The 20,147-nt window shown below is 39.1% G+C and overlaps 1 protein-coding gene across 3 annotated transcripts in view; it reads left to right on the forward strand.

Moving 5' to 3' along the window:
* Positions 1 to 20,147, forward strand: part of MAP3K5 (mitogen-activated protein kinase kinase kinase 5) — a 220,647-nt gene that overhangs the window by 166,319 nt on the left and 34,181 nt on the right. For all 3 annotated transcript variants that reach the window (XM_082634390.1, XM_082634391.1, XM_082634392.1), the window contains 5 exons: positions 3,680 to 3,813; positions 11,162 to 11,289; positions 11,939 to 12,075; positions 13,005 to 13,110; positions 18,371 to 18,528. In XM_082634390.1, the coding sequence (XP_082490516.1) occupies positions 3,680 to 3,813; positions 11,162 to 11,289; positions 11,939 to 12,075; positions 13,005 to 13,110; positions 18,371 to 18,528 (663 nt within the window). The remainder of the gene's footprint in view (positions 1 to 3,679; positions 3,814 to 11,161; positions 11,290 to 11,938; positions 12,076 to 13,004; positions 13,111 to 18,370; positions 18,529 to 20,147) is intronic.

Raw genomic sequence — 20,147 nt, forward strand, 5'->3', positions numbered from 1 at the left:
CATGTTTTGGATTTCTTATTTTATAACTTTATGTTAAATGTACTTATTTTAGAGTTTCAGTTTCTTTTATTCTGTGAAATTTTAGGGATTGATATTTGTCAAATCAGCCAACACTCACTGATGGTGAATTGTTTTGTTATATATTTTAAAATTTTGGATTGTGAGCTCAATTTCAGTGGTGCATTGTATCAGTGAGAATCCTGCATAGCCTGTATTAAGGGAGTCTTCCTTTTAAATGTTTTGCTTTGTTTCTGTTGTCACTCCAGGGATTTCCCAGGCTCAAGACCAATTACGGGTATAAATTATAAGTGTAAATGTGAACTTCAGACAGCATGAGGATCAGCCAATGGTTGGAAGTATTCAGAGGAGACTTGTTTTTGTCAACTCAGAGCTTAGTCTAAGACAGATAAGCTTTCTTTTTGTTTCTCAGTACAGTGGGCTGACTTTTTTCTAATCTACCATCTCACCATGTTATAGTCCTCAAGGACCCTGGTTTTATGTGTTCCAGCTCTTCACCTTGCATAGGCACAAGGCTTCATTTCCTGTCCCAAATGAGCATTAAGACCAAAGTCTCAGATAAGGAATTGGTGAACTGTAACCCAAAGACCAAATCCAGCCCACCACTTCTCTTGGTAAATAAAGTCTTACTGGAACAAAACCATGCCCATTTGATTGAGCTATTTACAGTGGCAGAGCTGAGTTACTGCCACAGAGATCGTATGGCTCACAAATCTGAAAATATTCAATATCTGGCCGTTTACAGAAGGTGTTTGCCAACCTCTGCCCTGGATTAATAAGTCTGAAAGCCCTGCCCTCATCCCCACCGCTTGGGCTGCAGGGACATCATTTCTTGTGATTATCCCTTTAGTGTTCCTTTTCCTCTTAATCTCTAGCTCCTTGAAGTCTTCTTTATGTTTTTATAAGCCTGGCTAGGCATTAAAAGTATTTTATTTTATCTAGGTATTTTGGACAGGAACATTTTCTTTTTTTTTTTTTAAGTGATAATTTTTTAACATCTTTATTGGAGTATAATTGCTTTACAATGGTGTGTTAGTTTCTGCTTTACAACAAAGTGAATCAGTTATACATATACATATGTTCCCATGTCTCTTCCCTCTTGCATCTCCCTCCCTCCCACCTTCCCTATCCCACCCCTCTAGGTGGTCACAAACCACCTAGCTGATCTCCCTGTGCCATGCGGCTGCTTCCCACTAGCTATCCACCCTACGTTTGGTAGTGTATATATGTCCATGCCACTCTGTCACTTTGTCACAGCTTACCCTTCCCCCTCCCCATATCCTCAAGTCCATGCTCTAGTAGGTCTGTGTCTTTATTCCCGTCCTACCCCTAGGCCCTTCATGACATTTTTTTTTCTTAGATTCCATATATATGTGTTAGCATACAGTATTTGTCTTTCTCCTTCTGACTTACTTCACTCTGTATGACAGACTCCAGGCCCATCCATCTCACTACAAATAACTCAGTTTCATTTTTTTATGGCTGAGTAATATTCTATTGTATATATGTGCCACATCTTCTTTATCCATTCATCTGTCGGTGGACACTTAGGTTGCTTCCATGTCCTGGCTATTGTAAATAGGGCTGCAATGAACATTGTGGTACGTGACTCTTTTTGAATTATGGTTTTCTCAGCATATATGCCTAGTAGTGGGATTGTATGGTAGTTCTATTTTTAGGTTTTTATGGAACCTCCGTACTGTTCTCCGTAGTGTCTGTATCTAATGCAATTCTTTAAAGCCATGAAAATTTTCATCTCCTTGTCATTCTTTTCAACTATTTTGTAATTCCTATGATCATTTACTTTTTAATCCCTTGATAATTTTAAACTGTAATAGTCAGTTTTCAAACATAGTTTTGGGGGCTTCCCTGGTGGCGCAGTGGTTGAGAGTCTGCCTGCCGATGCAGAGGACACGGGTTTGTGCCTCGGTCCAGGAAGATCCTACATGCCGCGGAGCAGCTAGGCCCGTGAGCCGTGGCTGCTGAGCCTGCACGTCCGGAGCCTGTGCTCCGCAACGGGAGAGTCCACAACAGTGAGAGGCCCGCGTACCGCAAAAAAAAAACAAAACGTAGTTTTGGGATATCTTATTTTTAATATCTTGTAGTCAAAGATCATGGTTTTTATGATATCTATTCTTTGAAATTTGTCTAAATTTTCTTTGTGGCTTAATATGTGACTAATTATTTTATATTTTTCATATATGCACAAAAGGAATTTATATCTGGATACAGGATTCTCTCTGTATTTGTTATACCAAACTTGTTATTTGTGCCATTAGGGTCTCTATTTTGAATTTGTCTGCTAGATATATTGGTTTCTAAAAGAGTTCTATTAAAACCTATTGTGGTTTATATTTGTCTATTTTTCTCTGTAATTTTGTCAGGTCTGTATATTTTAAGGCTATGTTGTTAGTGACTGTCAAAATCCATGATCATTATCCTCTTTTGGATTATCTTTTTGTGTTAAAGTTAACTTTGCAGGTTTATGAATGTTAGAAATCAGGGTTTTTTTTTAATGGCTAACTCAAACCCTTCGGTGAGTTGAACCTAGCTATGTGCTGCCAGTTTTTTTTTTTTTTTTTTTTTTTGCGGTACGCGGGCCTCCCACCGCTGTGGCCTCTCCCGTTGCAGAGCACAGGCTCCAGACGCACAGGCTCAGCAGCCATGGATCACGGGCCCAGCCGCTCCACGGCATGTGGGATCCTCCCAGACCGGGGCACGAACCTACGTCCCCTGCATCGGCAGACAGACTCTCAACCACTGCACCACCAGGGAAGCCCTGTGCTGCCAGTTTTATACTCTAGCAAAATGTAGACAAAAGAAGGAGCTTGTGCTTATGATCTCTCCTGCTGGTTTGTAGTTTTACATTGGGTTTCTACAGACACTTGGCTTGATCATTTGATGACCCTGAATCCTGTAGTTTAAGTTCACAACAAAAGATGTGCCTTTCTGGGTGACACCTCCAGGTCTGAGAAGGTCCCTACCAAATGTCACTATACCCATTTCATTTGATCCATTTTCCATATTCAATGGACATGCTTGACACTTTGGGGTTTAGGGCTGTAAATATGTCCTTTTTACATCAAAAATGAAATTTTTCCTTCAGTTTTTATTTTTAAAATGTTTTTTAATCTTGGGGAATTGGGAATTGGGGCTGAAGTACAAATAATCCTTACTTTATTATTGTCAACCAGTAGGACCTCAAAATTTTCCTCTTAAGCAAAGCCTTTCAGTGGTTTTATTCCCCTGGCAGAGTGTGAAATACTTTCATAGTACCAAAAGCTAAAAAACAAAAGAAAGGCTAATGAGATGTGATAGCTATTGATAGACATTGATGCTAATCATACTCATCTCCAGAATCAATGAAAACCAGGATTCAGTGGGTAGAAAAAATCCAAGTGGGCTTTTGGAGAAGCACCTTTATGGATTTAAATACATAGTCCCCCCTCTATTCATAACAGTTGTGAAAATGTGAACGCACTATGCTCTATGTTGAGTCTATTTTTTGGTTCTTGAAGCTGTTGCTTTGAACTTCGTCTTATTCTTTCCCATGTTAAAGCCATTTGATAAAATAAGGAAAAATGCTCTTGGAAAAAGTTGATGTTTAAAATGTGGACTGCAACTAATTTTCAATCTTCTCTCCCCCTTTTTCCTTTTGTAGTATGACTATGAATATGACGAAAATGGTGACAGAGTCGTTTTAGGAAAAGGCACTTATGGGATAGTTTATGCAGGTCGAGATCTGAGCAACCAAGTCAGAATCGCCATTAAGGAAATCCCAGAGAGAGATAGCAGGTACAGTAATTGTGACTAATGAAAGCTGTTTTCTAAGGTATTTCGGTCGTTAATAGCATTTAAAAATGTATTTTGGTAATATTCTAATTAATGAAACTCTGTCTGAAAACTCCGTGGCTTTAATTAGCTCCCTCTGAGGTTTAGCTGCTGCATCATTCAGTGATTCAAGCACAACACTTTGGTGGGGAAGGATGGCATCTCTGAGGTAACAAGGACAGGACTTTCAAAGAGAAGAAAAGAGAATAGTCCTGTGTGTGTTGGGCTCAGGTTATGCTGGATCATGGTTGGTTTATTATCTGGATAGATGGGGAATAAGCACCAGCAGAAATGGTTTGAACCAGGGGTTCCAATTTCTGGTCAGACACGTAATGACGTTGGAAGTCACCACTCTGTCCTAGACAGCAAGTGGAAAGCTGAACAAACTGAGAAATCAACAACTCTACTTTTTCCGAGCCATTGGAAAAGCGATGTCACAGGACAAACCACCGCCCCCCACATTGGAGACACAGTTGTAGGGCAGAAGCCCTATCAGATCCTCACAAAGAATGTCAGAGAAAGTCCCCTTCCCCAGGCTTCCTGCAGAGGTAGAGGGGAAATAACCATTTGGAAATGCACCTGTTCTTAACAAGGCCTGCCCTCAAGAGAAACTATTCTACCAGAGCCTAAACTCTGTGTCATCAGAGCCTAACTAACCTAGGGGAAGAGATGTGCCCAACCCCAGGCCACTCTAGCCACCCTATTCCACCGAAGCGGGGACTGAGAAACATTTGTGAAGTTCACAGCCCAGCAGTGCAGGCTCACTAAAAGACAAGAGACTAATGCACAAAACCACAGAACAATGCTTCCCCTCACCCCACACCTCACCACCATACCACTAAAGGTCTATTTAGCAGAGTTCTTTTTACCTAATACATCATGTCCAGCTTTCCACAGCTTTTTTTGTTTGTTTGTTTTGGGTTTTTTTTTTACAAAGCGTACTAAAAGGCAACAAATACAGTTTGAAGACACAGAGCAAGCATTAGAACCAGACTCAGATATGACAGGGATGTTGGAATTATCAGACTGGCAAATTTAAAACAACTGTGATCAATATGCTAAGGGCTCTACTGGAAAAAGTAGAAACCATTCAAGAACAGATGTCCATGTAAGTGGAGAGATGGAAATGCTAAGAAAGAATGAAAGAGAAATGCTAGAGGTGAAAAACACTGTAAGAGAAATGAGTTTGAGGATATGTCGATAGAAACATACGAAACTGTTAAGCAAAGAGGAAAAAAGACTGAAAAAATTGAACAGAACATCCAAGAACTGTGAGATGACTAGAAAAGGTGTGACAAACCTAAAGGGAATACCAGAAAGAAAAGAGGAGAAGAAATATTTGAGGAAATGGTTTGAACCACACATAATGGGGCCTTGAGGAAAATGGAGTGGTTTTTAGGAACAAGAAAGCTGTGCAGGGAGCAGGACAGCTGTGGTGGCAGGGTGATCTGCTGCTCCATGCCCCAGTGCCCTGTCCTACCATTTGTTTCTCCAAACAACAATTCTCCCTTCTCTCAGTCTCATGATTTCTGCTGCCTCAGAGCTTTTCGTACGGCTTCTCTTTGTAAGGTAGCTGCTCCTACAATCAATTACTTACATTTTCTACATGTTGTGGATTCAGACTCTGAAAGAGAGAGAATTGGATTGAGTCTCTTGTTGCAATATTTCTTATTCGGCCAAACTTCAGTGCTGGGCTACATCATGGACTTATTTTGGCTGCCCCTCAAGTTCACGGTATTTGGCCACCGTGGTACGGTCACATGATCGGCTTTCTTCAGAAAGGACACTCCTGTGTTTACCCAACCTCTCCACTTGTAAATCTAAAAGGCACCTCCAGGTTAACATGGCCCAAGCTGAACCATGGATTTTTTTACCCTCGAATGTACTTGACCTGCAGGATCCCCTATCTCAGTTCATCTCACCCCACCCATCCAGGTGTTGAGGCTACTAGAATTCGTTTGGGTTCCTCTCTGTCTCGGCGTACGTTACTCCATCATAAGTTCTACTGTTGTCTCAACCTCTAATGTTTTCTGAATTTTTCCACTCTTTCCCAACACCAGCCTTCGGGTTTCCCACGCAGACTCCTTACTGCAATTGATTCATAACTAGTCTCTGCATTTGAGGTAGGAGGTAGATGGGCCCCTGGGCTGGACAGCTGGTGTTTGTCAAGTGGAGTAAAATTGAAGCCTTGTTTTCCCTAGACACTCCAAGGACAAAATTAGTGGCCAGAGCTGAACTCTGCTGAGGTAAAGAGATAAGATGACCACTCCTAAGGTCAGGGAAAACTTCCCTGTCTGCACATGCACAGGAAGCCTCCTTGGGGGTCAAAAAGGGAGAGGGCACCACCCCATAATAAGTGTGGACATGCACCCACAGGCCTCTGCAGTGGAATCCATCTTAGCAAAAACTTGTGCACGCATGCTGGGGAACAGGTCACGTGTGAAAAAAGAAACAAAGTAATTGGCCAAAGGTAAACAAAGACCCGGAAGGACTGTCCTATATGAGTGATTTAAATTACCTCTTTACTGCGCTCCTCCTCTTTAGAGAGGACGCCTGTACCCTTTCTCTCTGGCTGTGTATTTCTGCCTTGCTTCTGTCTTAAATAAATAAATGGTTTCTTAGTGTGCTCTCCCACTTGTTGTGCTGTGTCTCTAATAATAAACTTTGTGCCTGTTTTAGTTTTTGCCTCCTTGAAACATTCTTGCTTTCAAATGGGGACAAGAACCAGGGGAACTTTGCTTCTAGCCTCTAGCCCCTGGTGGACTAGCAGCTAGGATTCCTGGTTTTAATCCAGGCTACCCAGGTTCGACTTCTGGGTAGAGAACTAAGATCTCTTCAAGCCTGCTCACTGCTGGCTCTCCAAGATCACTTCACTCTTTCCTCCACTCCTACTCCACCCTTCCTCAGAGAAGGCACAGAGATCGTTCTCAAGTTGAAATCACATCATGTCACTACCACTTAAAACCTTCAGTGGATTCTCATGTAACCAGTGTAAAGCCCAGAACCCTTAGCATAGACATCTGCCTCCCTCTGGGGCCTCACCATCTCTATTGCAGCCACGCTGTCCTCTCTCTGTCCATCAGGCCCACCAAGACTCAGTCCCCAGATTTTGGCAGGATTGCCTCATTTTCATCAGTTAGGTCCCAGTTCAATTCTCAGGCCCTCAGAGACGCCTTCTCTGATTACCCCAAGCTGAAAAAGACACCCTTCTTTCCCATGCATCCAGTGTCCCAAGCCTCACCTCTCTTTCTGCTTCTCCATCCTTAGTCTCCATCCTTGGTGCATGACTGTGACAAGTGGCCAATGTGCCTTCAGCCTCCATATCTGCATTCCAGGCAGGAAGAGGAAAAAGGAAAACAAATTTTCTCAGAAATGTCCAGCATACTTTCACCTCTGTTTCATTGGCCAAAAGTGGACACCCGTAACTACAAAGGAGGCTAGAAACTCCTTAGCTTTTATGTTGGCCAGTGGTTTCCCCAAACAAAATCATAGAAAGAGGGAAGAACAGATATTAGATAGGCAGACAGTAAATTCAATTTTATGTTTTCTGTGATATTTTTACAGTTTCCCCTTGGTTAGTTCATGAGACATATATATGAATTCTTACGGAATGGTGATAGAAACTATTCATTAAATACCTAAGGGAATATACATAAATTTGTCATATTAAAATTTTTGTTAAATATTCCTATAGGTTCTTAAGTATTATATACATAGAGTGGATTTTTAAGCAATACAAAATTTTAAAGGGTTGTCACTATCGAATTGCTGCAGCAAACTCACTAATCTATAGCAACATCACCTCCTTTCCCACCACCAGATAAATTTAAATAGGTACTTGGAAGGAAACCACTTTTAAAACTATCTTTGTAGCTTACGTTTATTCAGCTGCCACTGTGCACACACAGAGTACACCAACATCACTAAAGATCCATTTGGTATAATATGGGTTGTTTGAAAATACTTGCGTGACAAGCCCTTCTCTTGAACAGCTAGTGTGGGACATCTTTGTGTTACCTCTAAAAGAAGATTGCAGTGAAGTCTATCATGTTATTGTGAGATACAGCACACAGAGGTATTTCCACCTTTGTGACCTGGAGAGGATTTTTCAGGTTGCTTTTAACAAGGTAGCAGTTACAAAGGATAATTGCTAAGATGGTAGAATGGGTATGAATAATGCATAATCCAGCATATACTAACCACTGCCATCTGTAGTGAAGGGTCATAGCAACAAAAACAGCTTCTTCTGTGTTTCCCTCACATTCTAAAAACACTTTGTTAGAGCATCAGAGTCGTCGTAAGAGCGAGCTGGTGCATTTTAAGGACACTCTCATAGTCTGTCTCAGCTAGTTGTTCATCTCAGGTTGGCTTCCGCTAACATTCTACACACCCCTCGACTATTAACTTAGATCAGGTATTTCCACCCAGCTGTATACTAGAGCCATTTGGGGAACTTTACTTATACTGATACTCAGGCCCTACCCCTCAGAATTCTGGGGTGGGTCGTGGGCATTGATATTTTTAAAAATCCTTCCAGGAGATGCAAATGTCCAGCCGAGGTTGGGAACCACTGCTTTGGATGGTTGTAGTGGGAATTTGACTCAGCAGAGGTGCTCTGGAGACATGTATGATTTAATAATTTTTCAAAGCTAAATGCATGTATCTCTATCTGTACCATTTCTTCTTTCCATTGTCACAGCTAATTGAGAAGAAACGGGATTTTCTTGTAATTCCTGTAGACGAACATTGCTTATTGACCTGAACAAATTATAATTTCATGCTAATTCAGTGCTTGATACTTAAACTTTCACTTACATTTAGTGAGAATTGCTAGGTGTTACTAGTCATTTCCATATTGGAGAAAAGTTCTTTTTCTTAGCCAGGATGAATCCCGACTATTATTGTAACTTTGAGCTATCCTTTGGTTACGTAAGGAGGAGTGTGTGTAGTACATTTGTTTCTCCAGGATCTTATATTTAAACATTTATGATTGATATTTAATAGAGTGTCAGGGGCGGGAGCCCTTTAATTATCATAAACTGAGTTAGCCTCTTGCTTCAGATAACTTAGTCATCTTGATCTACCAAATCTATAGAATTGGCCCAATATTACCACTATTTTATTTCATGCATATCAAGAGCAATCTTAGTAACTAGTGTTAATAAATTGGTTTAAACTCCATGGAAAAAGTAACTTGTAAATGTCTTCATAGTTGAGAGTCATTACCTAAGGATCTTCTTGGTAACACTGGTATTTCTTGTGTTAACTCATTCAAGCAATAATCAAAATAGTGTCCCTAATTAATACCTTGTTAAGGGGGTTAGTTTAATACCAGCCTTTAGTTCCTAGAGCAATTCTAAAGAAAACTAAAATTAGTAAAAGATCTAATATACAAGTCAATTTTTTGTTGTTGTTGGCAGCTTTCTGAGTAATATTTCACAGAATATAAAAGTTTGTTTAAATTAAATGAATTTGCAGGAATTCCCTGGCGGTCCAGTGGTTAGGACTCAGCACTTTCACTGCCAGAGCCTGGGTTCAATCCCTGGTCAGAGAACTAAGATCCCACAAGCTTGGCAGCATGGCCAATAAATAAATAAGTAAATAAATAAAATTTAAAAATATATTTTAAAATTAATTAATTAAATGAATTTGGGTTTTTGTAACCTACTAATATATTATTCAATACTAACTGATTCTAGTATTTCTTACTGGCATTCAAAAAAATCCATTCTCCTTATATGGATTTGCCATTATAAGATCTGAGCATTTCTTACATGTAGAACTGAAGCAAATTATGAGGCAGCGTGCTTGTATTTTATGTTTTAGTGGTTAATGCCTTTCATACCTGTAGCCTCCATTGTACGACAGAAAAAAATTAGGGAATAGCTTTGAGTCTCTGTTTATGTTTATCGTTGCTGACATCCTACCACAGTTAGTTATACAATAATTATATTAATATAATATATGATGGTATATTAATATTCAGGATTGTTAAGAGCCTACAAACTTCATAGTACTTCAGATAATCATCAAAAGTGTTCTTCTGATTCCACATATATGCGTTAATATATGATATTTGTTTTTCTCTTTCTGACTTCACTCTGTATGATGATCTTATTTACAAAGCAGAAATAGAGACACAGATGTAGAGAACAAACATATGGACACCAAGGGGGGAAAGTGGAGGGTGGGGGGAAGGGGGCGGGATGAGTTGGGAGATTGGGATTGACATGTATACACTAATATGTATAAAATAGATAACTAATAAGAACTTGCTGTATAAAAAATAAATAAAATGCAAAAAAAAAATCTATGGGTACCAAAGGGGAAGGGGGGGATGAATTGGGAGATTGGGATTGACATATATACACTATTGATATTATATATAAAATAGGTAACAAGTGAGAACCTACTGTATAGCACAGGGAACTCTACTCAGTGCTCTGTGGTGACCTAAATGGGAGGGAAATACAAAAAAGAGGGGATATATGTATATGTATAGCTGATTCACTTTGCTGTATGGTAGACACTAACACAATATTGTAAGGCAACTATACTCCAACAAAAATTTTAAAAAAAACAAAATGTTCTGTCTGTTCCAGAAATACAAAACACTTTCATCTTATAATTTGATAAAGCAGTATATACCAAGTACATGAGTTTGAGGTCTGGTCTAAAACTGGCCTTTCAGTGTGGAGGCTCGGTTAGGATTGGGTAAAAAAATTATGATAGAATAGAATTGGATAGAATAGAATCAAGGAGGCTTGGCATATAATGGTTTTATGTTTTCTACTGAAGAGTTGCTGGGCCTTTCAGTAAGTTCTGGAATGAATATTAAAATTATTTGCAATTTTTATCTTCCTGAGCAAGAATCTCCTGGAACAATAAACTTATGAAGCCAATGGAATGGAAGGTCATGTTAATGTGGACAGTGAGCTGTGTGGATGATTTCAATTTTTCTGGGTTCAAATCTTAGCTCTTTCACTTACTAGCTTTGAGATCTTGGGCAGGTTAGTTATCCTCTCTGTGAATCAATTTTCTTATCTGTAATGTGGGCATCTTAGTAGTACCTTCTCATGGGCTTGTTGTGAGAAATGAGTTAATATATACAGAAGACCTAGAACAGTACCTGACACATTTCCCCTTAGACTCTACCAGGGCTCCAACTTCACAGAATTTATGTGATGAGAAATAAAGGCCTTAGATGGTCATATTTGATTTCATATATGGGAATTTTCCATTTGTATTGCTTAAATTTTTACACAAAAGTCTGTCTACATAATTAGCTCGCTGGCATTTGCATGTCTTTCAGATACTCCCAGCCCCTTCATGAAGAAATAGCACTGCATAAGCATCTGAAGCACAAAAATATTGTTCAGTATCTGGGCTCTTTCAGTGAGAATGGTTTCATTAAAATCTTCATGGAGCAGGTCCCAGGGGGTAAGAGATGGTTTTCTTTCTTTAAAAAGTGTAAGTTTCTACTATGTATAAATAAGGTACAAGGATATATTGTATAACACAGGGATTATAGCCAATATTTTATAATAACTATAAATGGAATATAACCTTTAAAAATTATGAATCACTATGTTGTACACCTGAAACTTATATAATATGGTACATCAACTATATCTCAATAAAAATAAATAAAGTATAGGAAAACCTCAGAAACCAACTTACTTTAAAAGAAATATATGTTTCTAGGGCCTTGAAGAGGAGTAAAATTGAATGGGATTTACTAGTTTACAGGTCTTAATTTGTCTAAATGTACAGAAAAATTTGACATATGACATTACCTTACAGTTTATTAGGGGACAATAAATAAGTATCAGAACTGTTTTTGTATCAATCATCGTGACTTGGATTAAGGTTAGCAAACTGAGTGGTCTTTGACTGTATTTGATAATGACCATCTTCAGAGCAGGGACACTTTCCTATTTATATTTGAGCCCAAGTACTGTATCTAGTACAGTACCTGGGCCACTGTTAATAACCGATAAATGTTAGCTTAAATTCACGTTACATTATTAACGTGCTTTAAAGAATTCATTTGGATAAGATTTTATCCACTGTTTCTCCCTACTTACAGGAAGTCTTTCTGCTCTCCTTCGTTCCAAATGGGGCCCACTGAAAGATAACGAGCAAACAATTGGCTTTTATACCAAGCAAATACTGGAAGGATTAAAATATCTCCATGACAATCAGATAGTTCACCGGGATATAAAGGTAGGATGAACTAGGATTCATTCTCGTAAGTTCCCTGATGGGTAATTGTTTTATTTGCAAAAGTCATATTGTCTTATGGGTACTAATTTGGAATGATAAATAAATCCTAGAAACAGCAGAAATATATCACTCTGCCCTGAGTCAGTTATTGATATTCACGTCTTATCTCTTCTACTCAAGGAATAAACCCCTTAACCATGTGCAACCAAAAAAGATTCCGTTTCCACTGTATGCCTGGCCCTGTTTCAGGTGCCCTGTGGGACTGGTGGCCCAGCAGAACAAAGTTAAACAGGATATGGTCCTTGCTCCCGAGAGGCTTACAGGCTGGTTAATCTTTGTATCCTTACTACTCAGTAAATATTTGTTCAGTTAATGGATGAATAGTTAGAAGGAAAAAATAAAATCCCCACTTCTCACAAGTATCATATACTCATGCGTTGAACTAAAATTAGATAATTTATGAAATTCTCCTTAAAAAGGGAAAATTCAGAACTAGTAAATTTATGACTAAGTCTGGACTATTGAAAGTAAGTTAATATTACTACCCTAAAACCAACCCAAATACCCATTTATTTGTGCTACCCCTAAATATTCCAGGAAAAGAAGTAAAACAACATAGAAAAGAAAGGAAAGTGATTGAGAAGTTATAAATATTGTAAGTTAACTTATCATACCCATATCACACACAAATAACCCCTACTATCTGTAAACCTCGTTTGACCTTGTGACCTGAGTAGCAGATTGTGAACTGATAATATGTAAACAAAAGTGGTGTCAAGAATTCACTACTGAGATTAACTATTAAGGAAGAGTATAGAATCAGTGTCCTTTTTGCTGTAAGGACACCTTTACTTACTAGACTTTCAAGCCAACAACAAACAATATTGGAAGAAAGATAACATTTTTCATTAAAATTCTCTCTTCTCTAGGGTGACAATGTGTTGATTAATACCTATAGTGGTGTTCTCAAGATCTCTGATTTCGGGACATCAAAGAGGCTTGCTGGCATAAATCCATGTACTGAAACTTTTACTGGTATGTTTTTGCAATGATGATAGAGACCTTATGTAATTAAAGAAATAATTGCTGCATTTGAGCATAATGTGAGAGAGAAATTTAGTCTGTGTTCTCACCAACATTCATGCTGATATCTTTTGATGCCCTGAGAAATGTTATAGAGAATTTGATCTGGCCCATTTCTTACCTCGTATTTATATGACTCGCTCAGTCTCCTGCTTAATGCTGCTGAAGATTTTTTTTTTAACTCTCAATTCGTTATTTGTTTTTCTTTTCATGTCATTACTTCTCTCCTGGTTGGTCTACAACCACTATAATCCCAACAAGATTCCTTTTTTTAACATTTCTTTAGCCCAGCCTCTCAGTGATTCTTACTTATACTTTAATCATTTCCCATTTGGACTATGAGTTCCCTCTTTCCTAATGTGTTTACTCCCTGTGGTCTGTTCCCCTACACAGCACATAAATAACTAAGATTTTAATTCAGAAGAAGGAAGTGACTCACTAACTCAGAAGCCGGGTGAGGAGAAAGCTTTCCCGAGAAATTAGGCAATGCAGATACTGAGCTGCCGCTGGAGCAAAATCCTGGGAGGGTGGAGACAAAGTGATTTCCAAACAGGTGACAGTAGCCAAGAGGAAACAGAGGCTCAGAGAGATTGACTGCCCAACAGTTATGGGGAGGACATCTGGAACTCCAACCCTGCTCTCCACTCCAAGTTTTTACCACTCCATTATTCTGCTGATTCTCGTGAAATGTTAAGTTCTTGTTATTGGGAATTCCCTGGCGGTCAGTGGTTAGGACTCAGTGCTTCCACTGCTTTGGCCCTGGGTTCAATCCCTGGTTGGGGAACTAAGACCCTGCAAGTGGCATGGTGCTGCCAAAAAAAAAAAAAAAGATAATGAATTATCTTTGGTCTAATATAAAGCAAAATGGCCAGATGTCCCCCTTTCTGAATTCTGTGAGGAGGTGGCATGGCCTCCATTTTGCAGATGAGGAAATTGAGAGAGAGAAGGGACTTCGTACCCGGAAGTCACAAGTGTTTGTAAACGATAGAACTCAGATTTGTAATCCACCCCTTGTTCTTTGCTTTGATCTTCTTGCCCAGTCCATCTTTCTCTCCACCTTGCTGAAGAATCTGTTCTGGAAGCCTGGAAAGGGGAAAGGAAGAGAGAGAGAAAGTCTATAAGGTTTCTCCTCAGAACATTCAATCAGCAAATTCTCTGACCCCATTCCTACTCTCACGGCAGTGGGTATTTCAGGGCACAGAATTAAACACATTTAGAATGTATTTTTTTGAACAAAATAACTTTCATCCTTCTAGCAACTTTAAATATATTTACATTTCTTTTCCTCATACTCCCTCCATTTGGCAAGAGTCACTTTAGATGCTGCCAAGACTCAGTAATTTCTGCAAAGAAAATCCTTACTTTCAGACTCTTGATTTGGGCAAGGTGTTAATTTACTATCTGCTGCTTATCTTTAAAACATTTTTTTTAAATCACCAGAGAAGTTGTAGTAAAGCAGTCCTCCAGGACCCCTTTGCTTGGACTTCTTGCACTGACCTCTTATGATGTGATGTGTGTGACACATATGCGTGGGTCTGTCTCCAGCGCTGATCACGAGGGCCTGGGGTGTGCAGGCCTCACAGCACTAACTCAGCGCTGGCCAAGGCACAGGTATAGGCAACCTCTGATGAATTGAGTTGAAAGACAGTGACCTGTGTGACTTCTTAGTGATTTGGTGAGAGGGAAGGCAGCAGCAACTACTCCCTATGGAGCGCTTACTGAATCCCCGTTAAGTGCATTATATGTTATTTCATTGAAATTCATATATCAACCCTAATCCTTAGGTATCATTTTCCCAGTCTATGGTGAGAAAATTAAGGTTCAAAGAGGTTAAATAACTTGCCTGAGGTCACAAATCTAGTAAGAAAAAGAGCTGCAGTTCAACTAGACTTAACATGCCAAATGGAATGAATTAGCTTCTCCCGAAACCTGTTCCACCCACCCTCTTCTCTGTCTCGATTGGCCACTCCAAACTTAGAGTTATCCGTGGCGCCTCTCTTTTCTCACGCTTCAACTCAATCCACCAAGGAAACCTATTGGCTCTGCCTTCAAAATGTGTCCAAATTTGGACCAGTTCCTCCCTCCTTCCACAGCTCCCACCTCACCTGCATGACCTCAATAGCCTGTTCTCCCTGCTTCCACTCTTGCCCCTACTGTCTTCCCTCAACACCACAGCCATAGCAATCCGGTAAAAACATAAATCAAGCCCTATCACTCAAAGACCTCAATGGCTTTCTATTTTTTGAGTAAATAGACACCAAAGTCCTTACAATGATGGACAAGGCTCAGACCTACTCGGAGTCTATTACCTTTTAGACCCACTTCCTACCCTTCCCACCTTGCACAGGCCTTCCTGCACTTCCTTCATTACACCAGGTGGGGTCCTGCTGCAGGGCCTTTGCACATGCTTTTCCTTCTATAACACTCTTCTCCCAACTCTCTCCCTGGCTAAGTCCCTCACCTCCTTCAAGCCTTAACTCAGATGTCATCTCAGTGAGTCCTGTGATTGCCCTGTTTACATGGCAGCCCTTCCCTGGGCACTTCTGATCCTGAACCCCTGCTTTTTTTTTTTTTTTTTTTTTATCTTAACACATCACTTACTAACATTTATATTATTTATTTATTTACTGTACTATAGTTTATTGTCTGTCTCCCACTGCAAAAATGTAAGCTGTACAAGCCCAGGGATTTTTGCCTGTTTCAGCCACTGCTATATTCTAAGTGCCTGGCCTCAGTATAGTAGACCCTCAGTATAGATCTGCTAAATGAATGAGTGGATGTAGTGTGACATCAAAGTTTAAGCTTTTAACCACTAACTTGTAGTGGCTCCCTGGGTGGTTGCAGTGGCAAAGAAATTCTAAAACAGATTATTTTAAAGTAATTTTTTATTTTAATGAAGATATATGAGCTATGGGTTTTAGAGTTAATACTCTCACTTGTTTTCCTTGGGCTAATGTTCAGATTGGCTTGATCTTCATTATCCAACTCTATAAATCTCTTTATATAAAATATTGTGTCATGTGCTTGTGGAGTAAGGAGAGCAGATAGGAACACATGACTAAGCCTGCTTTTTTTGGCACTTGCTCGATGGGGGATAATTAAACACAATTGGCAGATATTGCTCTTTGAAATATTATCTGATGAATAAAAACATTGCATAATTCATTGTTAAGATATTACTTGAATTGTCCAATTTTTTAAATTCACTATAGTTTTGGTCAATTGTAATTCCTACTGAGATATTAGTACAGCTTAAATTCTTTCATTAAGTCTATTTTAGATCCAGAGATAAAAAAAGAGTGGTAGACTTCAACACATATTTTCTAAACAATCACTTGATTTTATTTACATTGTAAAAAATGATCACTTTGGGGGAAGCTATCAATGAAGAGAGATCATAACAGTTTTCTACTAAGGGTAGTGATTTGAGGAGCGTGGTTACCTTCTCCTTCACCAGGAGAAATGCTTTCCTCCAGCAATGTTACTGATTTAAGCTGAGAGCAGACGTGTGGAGTCGTATATGACTGTGAACATGAGCTACTGTCATGTAATGATGAGGTCTGGAAGATAAACCTGGCAAAATGGCAATATGTGACAAAAATAATATACTTTTCCTTATGTTTATAAACACAGCCAGTTTCTAGCCTTTGATAGTGGATTTTATAGGAACTGTTAAGAGGAAATTTGTGTAGCAGTTTTCACCTATAAATCAGGCATGGATCATTCATAAAAGGTGTTGCCTGTATTTATCAAAATGTCTGTCACTTTGGTTATGAATCAGAAAATACTGAAGTGGCTCTTTTGGCAAATGCCTCAGAACTTGAAATAATTCATTATGGCATCTTGGATGGGTTATATCATTTGTGTGTTTATATCGTTTGTGTGAGTATATCAGAAGCCAGGGATATGCAATTATCTGTTCCTGTTCACACTCCTGACTCATTGCTGGACTTTGAGAAATCACTGCAGGTTAGACGTATAAATTTAGCCTCTAGTTTGAGCCGATGAGACAATTGCAATTGAGTGTCCACTTGGGATATATGAAGCCAGAACTAGAACCGGAGTTCTTGGTCCCCACTTAATGCTCTTTGCGTCATACCACACTCTTCGACTCTCTGATTCCATGAAGCCTTTTAAATCTCCTCTCTTTTTCTTTCTGTTCTTCTAAACTCTGGTGATTTGTCTATACTGATGGCTCATGACCTGTCTTTGACCCATTAAATCTGTTACCCATGGACCACAGGCTCACAGCAAGAGCCACGTATGTTGGATTTACAGAATAACGTACACCCAAAATTATTTACATTATTATTATTATTTTTTTTTTAGAGGATATTGGGGGTAGGAGTTTATTTATTTATTTATTTTGGCTGTGTTGGGTCTTCGTTTCTGTGCGAGGGCCTTCTCTAGCCGTGGCAAGCGGGGGCCACTCTTCATCATGGTGCACGGGCCTCACTATTGCGGCCTCTCTTGTTGCAGAGCACAGGCTCCAGACGGGCAGGCTCAGTAGTTGTGGCTCACAGGCCTAGTTGCTCTGCGGCATGTGGGATCCTCCCAGACCAGGGCTTGAACCTGTGTCCCCTGCATTAGCAGGCAGATTCTCAACCACTGCGCCACCAGGGAAGCCCCTATTTACACTATTTTTAACAGCAATTTTCAGAATCTTCATGCTTTCATGATTAAGAAATGAGAATGAAAACAGAAGAACTGAGCATTCAATCAGGAATTGAGAAATAACAGACTAAGGAAATGGATGAATGACCTAAATTTTTCCTGGAAAAGATTAGAAGTATACATAAAGGGAGTCTTCATGTATTTATAAAACTGATTGAAGAAAAATGTGTGTTGATATATTTTCTGTTATTCTCAAATGATTGTTAGAAGTTTCTAAGAGGTCCCAATGAAATGATGCCTCAATTATAATCAACTGTCTAGGAAAGGAGAAAGTATCTATTCGTAAACAGATAATATTAGTATGCTATTTTTATGTCACCAATGAAATCCGTTATGAAAACTGCTATTTCCCCTTTTATTAACAGCAGAAAAAACTGGAATTCAAAGAAGATGCGCTATTAAGACCTGAATCATGCTTTTTTTTTTTTCCGAATCATGCTTTTAAAGTTACCTTATTTATATAAAGAAATTGAAACTGTCATTAGGTGTTCGTCTGTTTTCTCTTTTTAAAGTGTAACTGTGTTTGAATTATGTGCAGGTACCCTTCAGTATATGGCACCAGAAATAATAGATAAAGGACCAAGAGGCTACGGGAAAGCAGCAGACATTTGGTCTTTGGGCTGCACAATCATTGAAATGGCCACTGGAAAACCACCCTTTTACGAACTGGGGGAACCACAAGCAGCTATGTTCAAGGTCACATTTCATATGTCTTAAATGTCTTAAAAACCAGTGGTTAAAGCTCTTCATAGCTTCTGGATGTTCCATGTGTGTATGTCATATTTTTAAAGGTAAAATGAAAGGAGCCTAAGTAAGCACAATCTAAGATATAAAGTTCAAGATTCACTCCCCCTGGTCAACACCTCTGCCTCACATGGAGCATCTCTCTCCATATTAGTTTTCCCAACTATAAAGTGAGATTCAGTGTAACTTCCTGTGACTGCCCTTTCACAATGCAGTATAAATAACACATCACTCCACAGAAGATGATTCAAGCTCTTTGGGAAACACAGTCTGAAAAATCTTCCACTGAGGGAGATATAAAAACATGTTTTATCCATTTAGGTATTAAAGACATATTTTCCTTTACTCCTCTATCATAATAGTTTGAAGGCTCCTTAGATAAAAGGGCATAGTTGCTATTTTAAGTACATCAAACTTATTCTCATCTATCTACTCTTCTAGCCTGTTAATTTGCCCATTAGTAACTGTTTTGGGGGTGGGAAAGGAAGCAGCTCCATCTCTCAAAACAGGGAGCACATGATATGCAAATAGGCCTGAGAGAGCTCAGGGGCCACAGCTTCAGCATCCGGGGCCTGGGCAAACAATGACCTGCCCATGAATCCCTGTAGTCCTCACCTGCCACCCCACCAAGCCAGAGGAATATTAAGCTGAACACCTGTTTCCCAAGAAGTAAAGCTCACATGTCTGCTATTCTCTAAGGCATTGGACTTTTGATCATAATTTGTTATTCCTTTCCCTGCCACTGATCGTGTTTCTAGTACTAACTCCATTTGTGAATAGCCTCTTATGAGGGACCACGTATTACATACCTTCTGTGTTTGTGCAAAGCTTGGTTTACTTTAAGACACAATATGATAGGCTACTGCTGATACAGAAATAGTAGTGTAACCAAACCTGAAAGAACAATGAGAGCTGCTCAGGGAGCTGCCTTTCTGGACCTGAATGGATGTCTTTCTCTTCTTGGCCAGTCTTTCAAGTTTTCACCAGTCTCTAGGACTTCACTCTGAAATGCTCCTCTGTTACCCACACGGTGCCGGGGTTATTATACAACATGCTTTAGATGAGATAGCATACTCTGGCACAGATTCGCAATGTTTGAATCCAGGCTCTGACACAGTCAAACTATTTGATGACTTTAGGTAAATTACTTAACCTTCTTGTATCTCAGTTTCCTCATCTATAAAATGGGTATAAAAATAGTACCTATCTAATAAAAGGGTTTTGAGGAGTGGATAAGACAATATGTGCAAAGCACTTAGGACAGTGTCTGACACATAGTAAAGGCTTTATAATTATTACAGATAATTATATCTTATTATCTATATAATAATAAATTCATATAAGCTATTTATAGCAAAACTTCCTTAGGAAGTTTTCTCTGTACTAAATACATGAAAACATTACTGAAAAAAAATTAGAATGACGTCAATGAGAAGAAAGTTCTCATTGTTATAGAAAAACTGTTTAATTTTAAGTATTTTTATTTATTTATTTTATTTATTTATTTTTGGTTGCATTGTGTCTTCATTGCTGCGCGGGCTTTCTCTAGTTACGGAGAGTGGGGGCTACTC

This window comes from Mesoplodon mirus, assembly GCF_964341445.2.
Source record: "Mesoplodon mirus genome assembly, chromosome: 10".
Lineage (NCBI taxonomy): Eukaryota > Metazoa > Chordata > Mammalia > Artiodactyla > Ziphiidae > Mesoplodon > Mesoplodon mirus.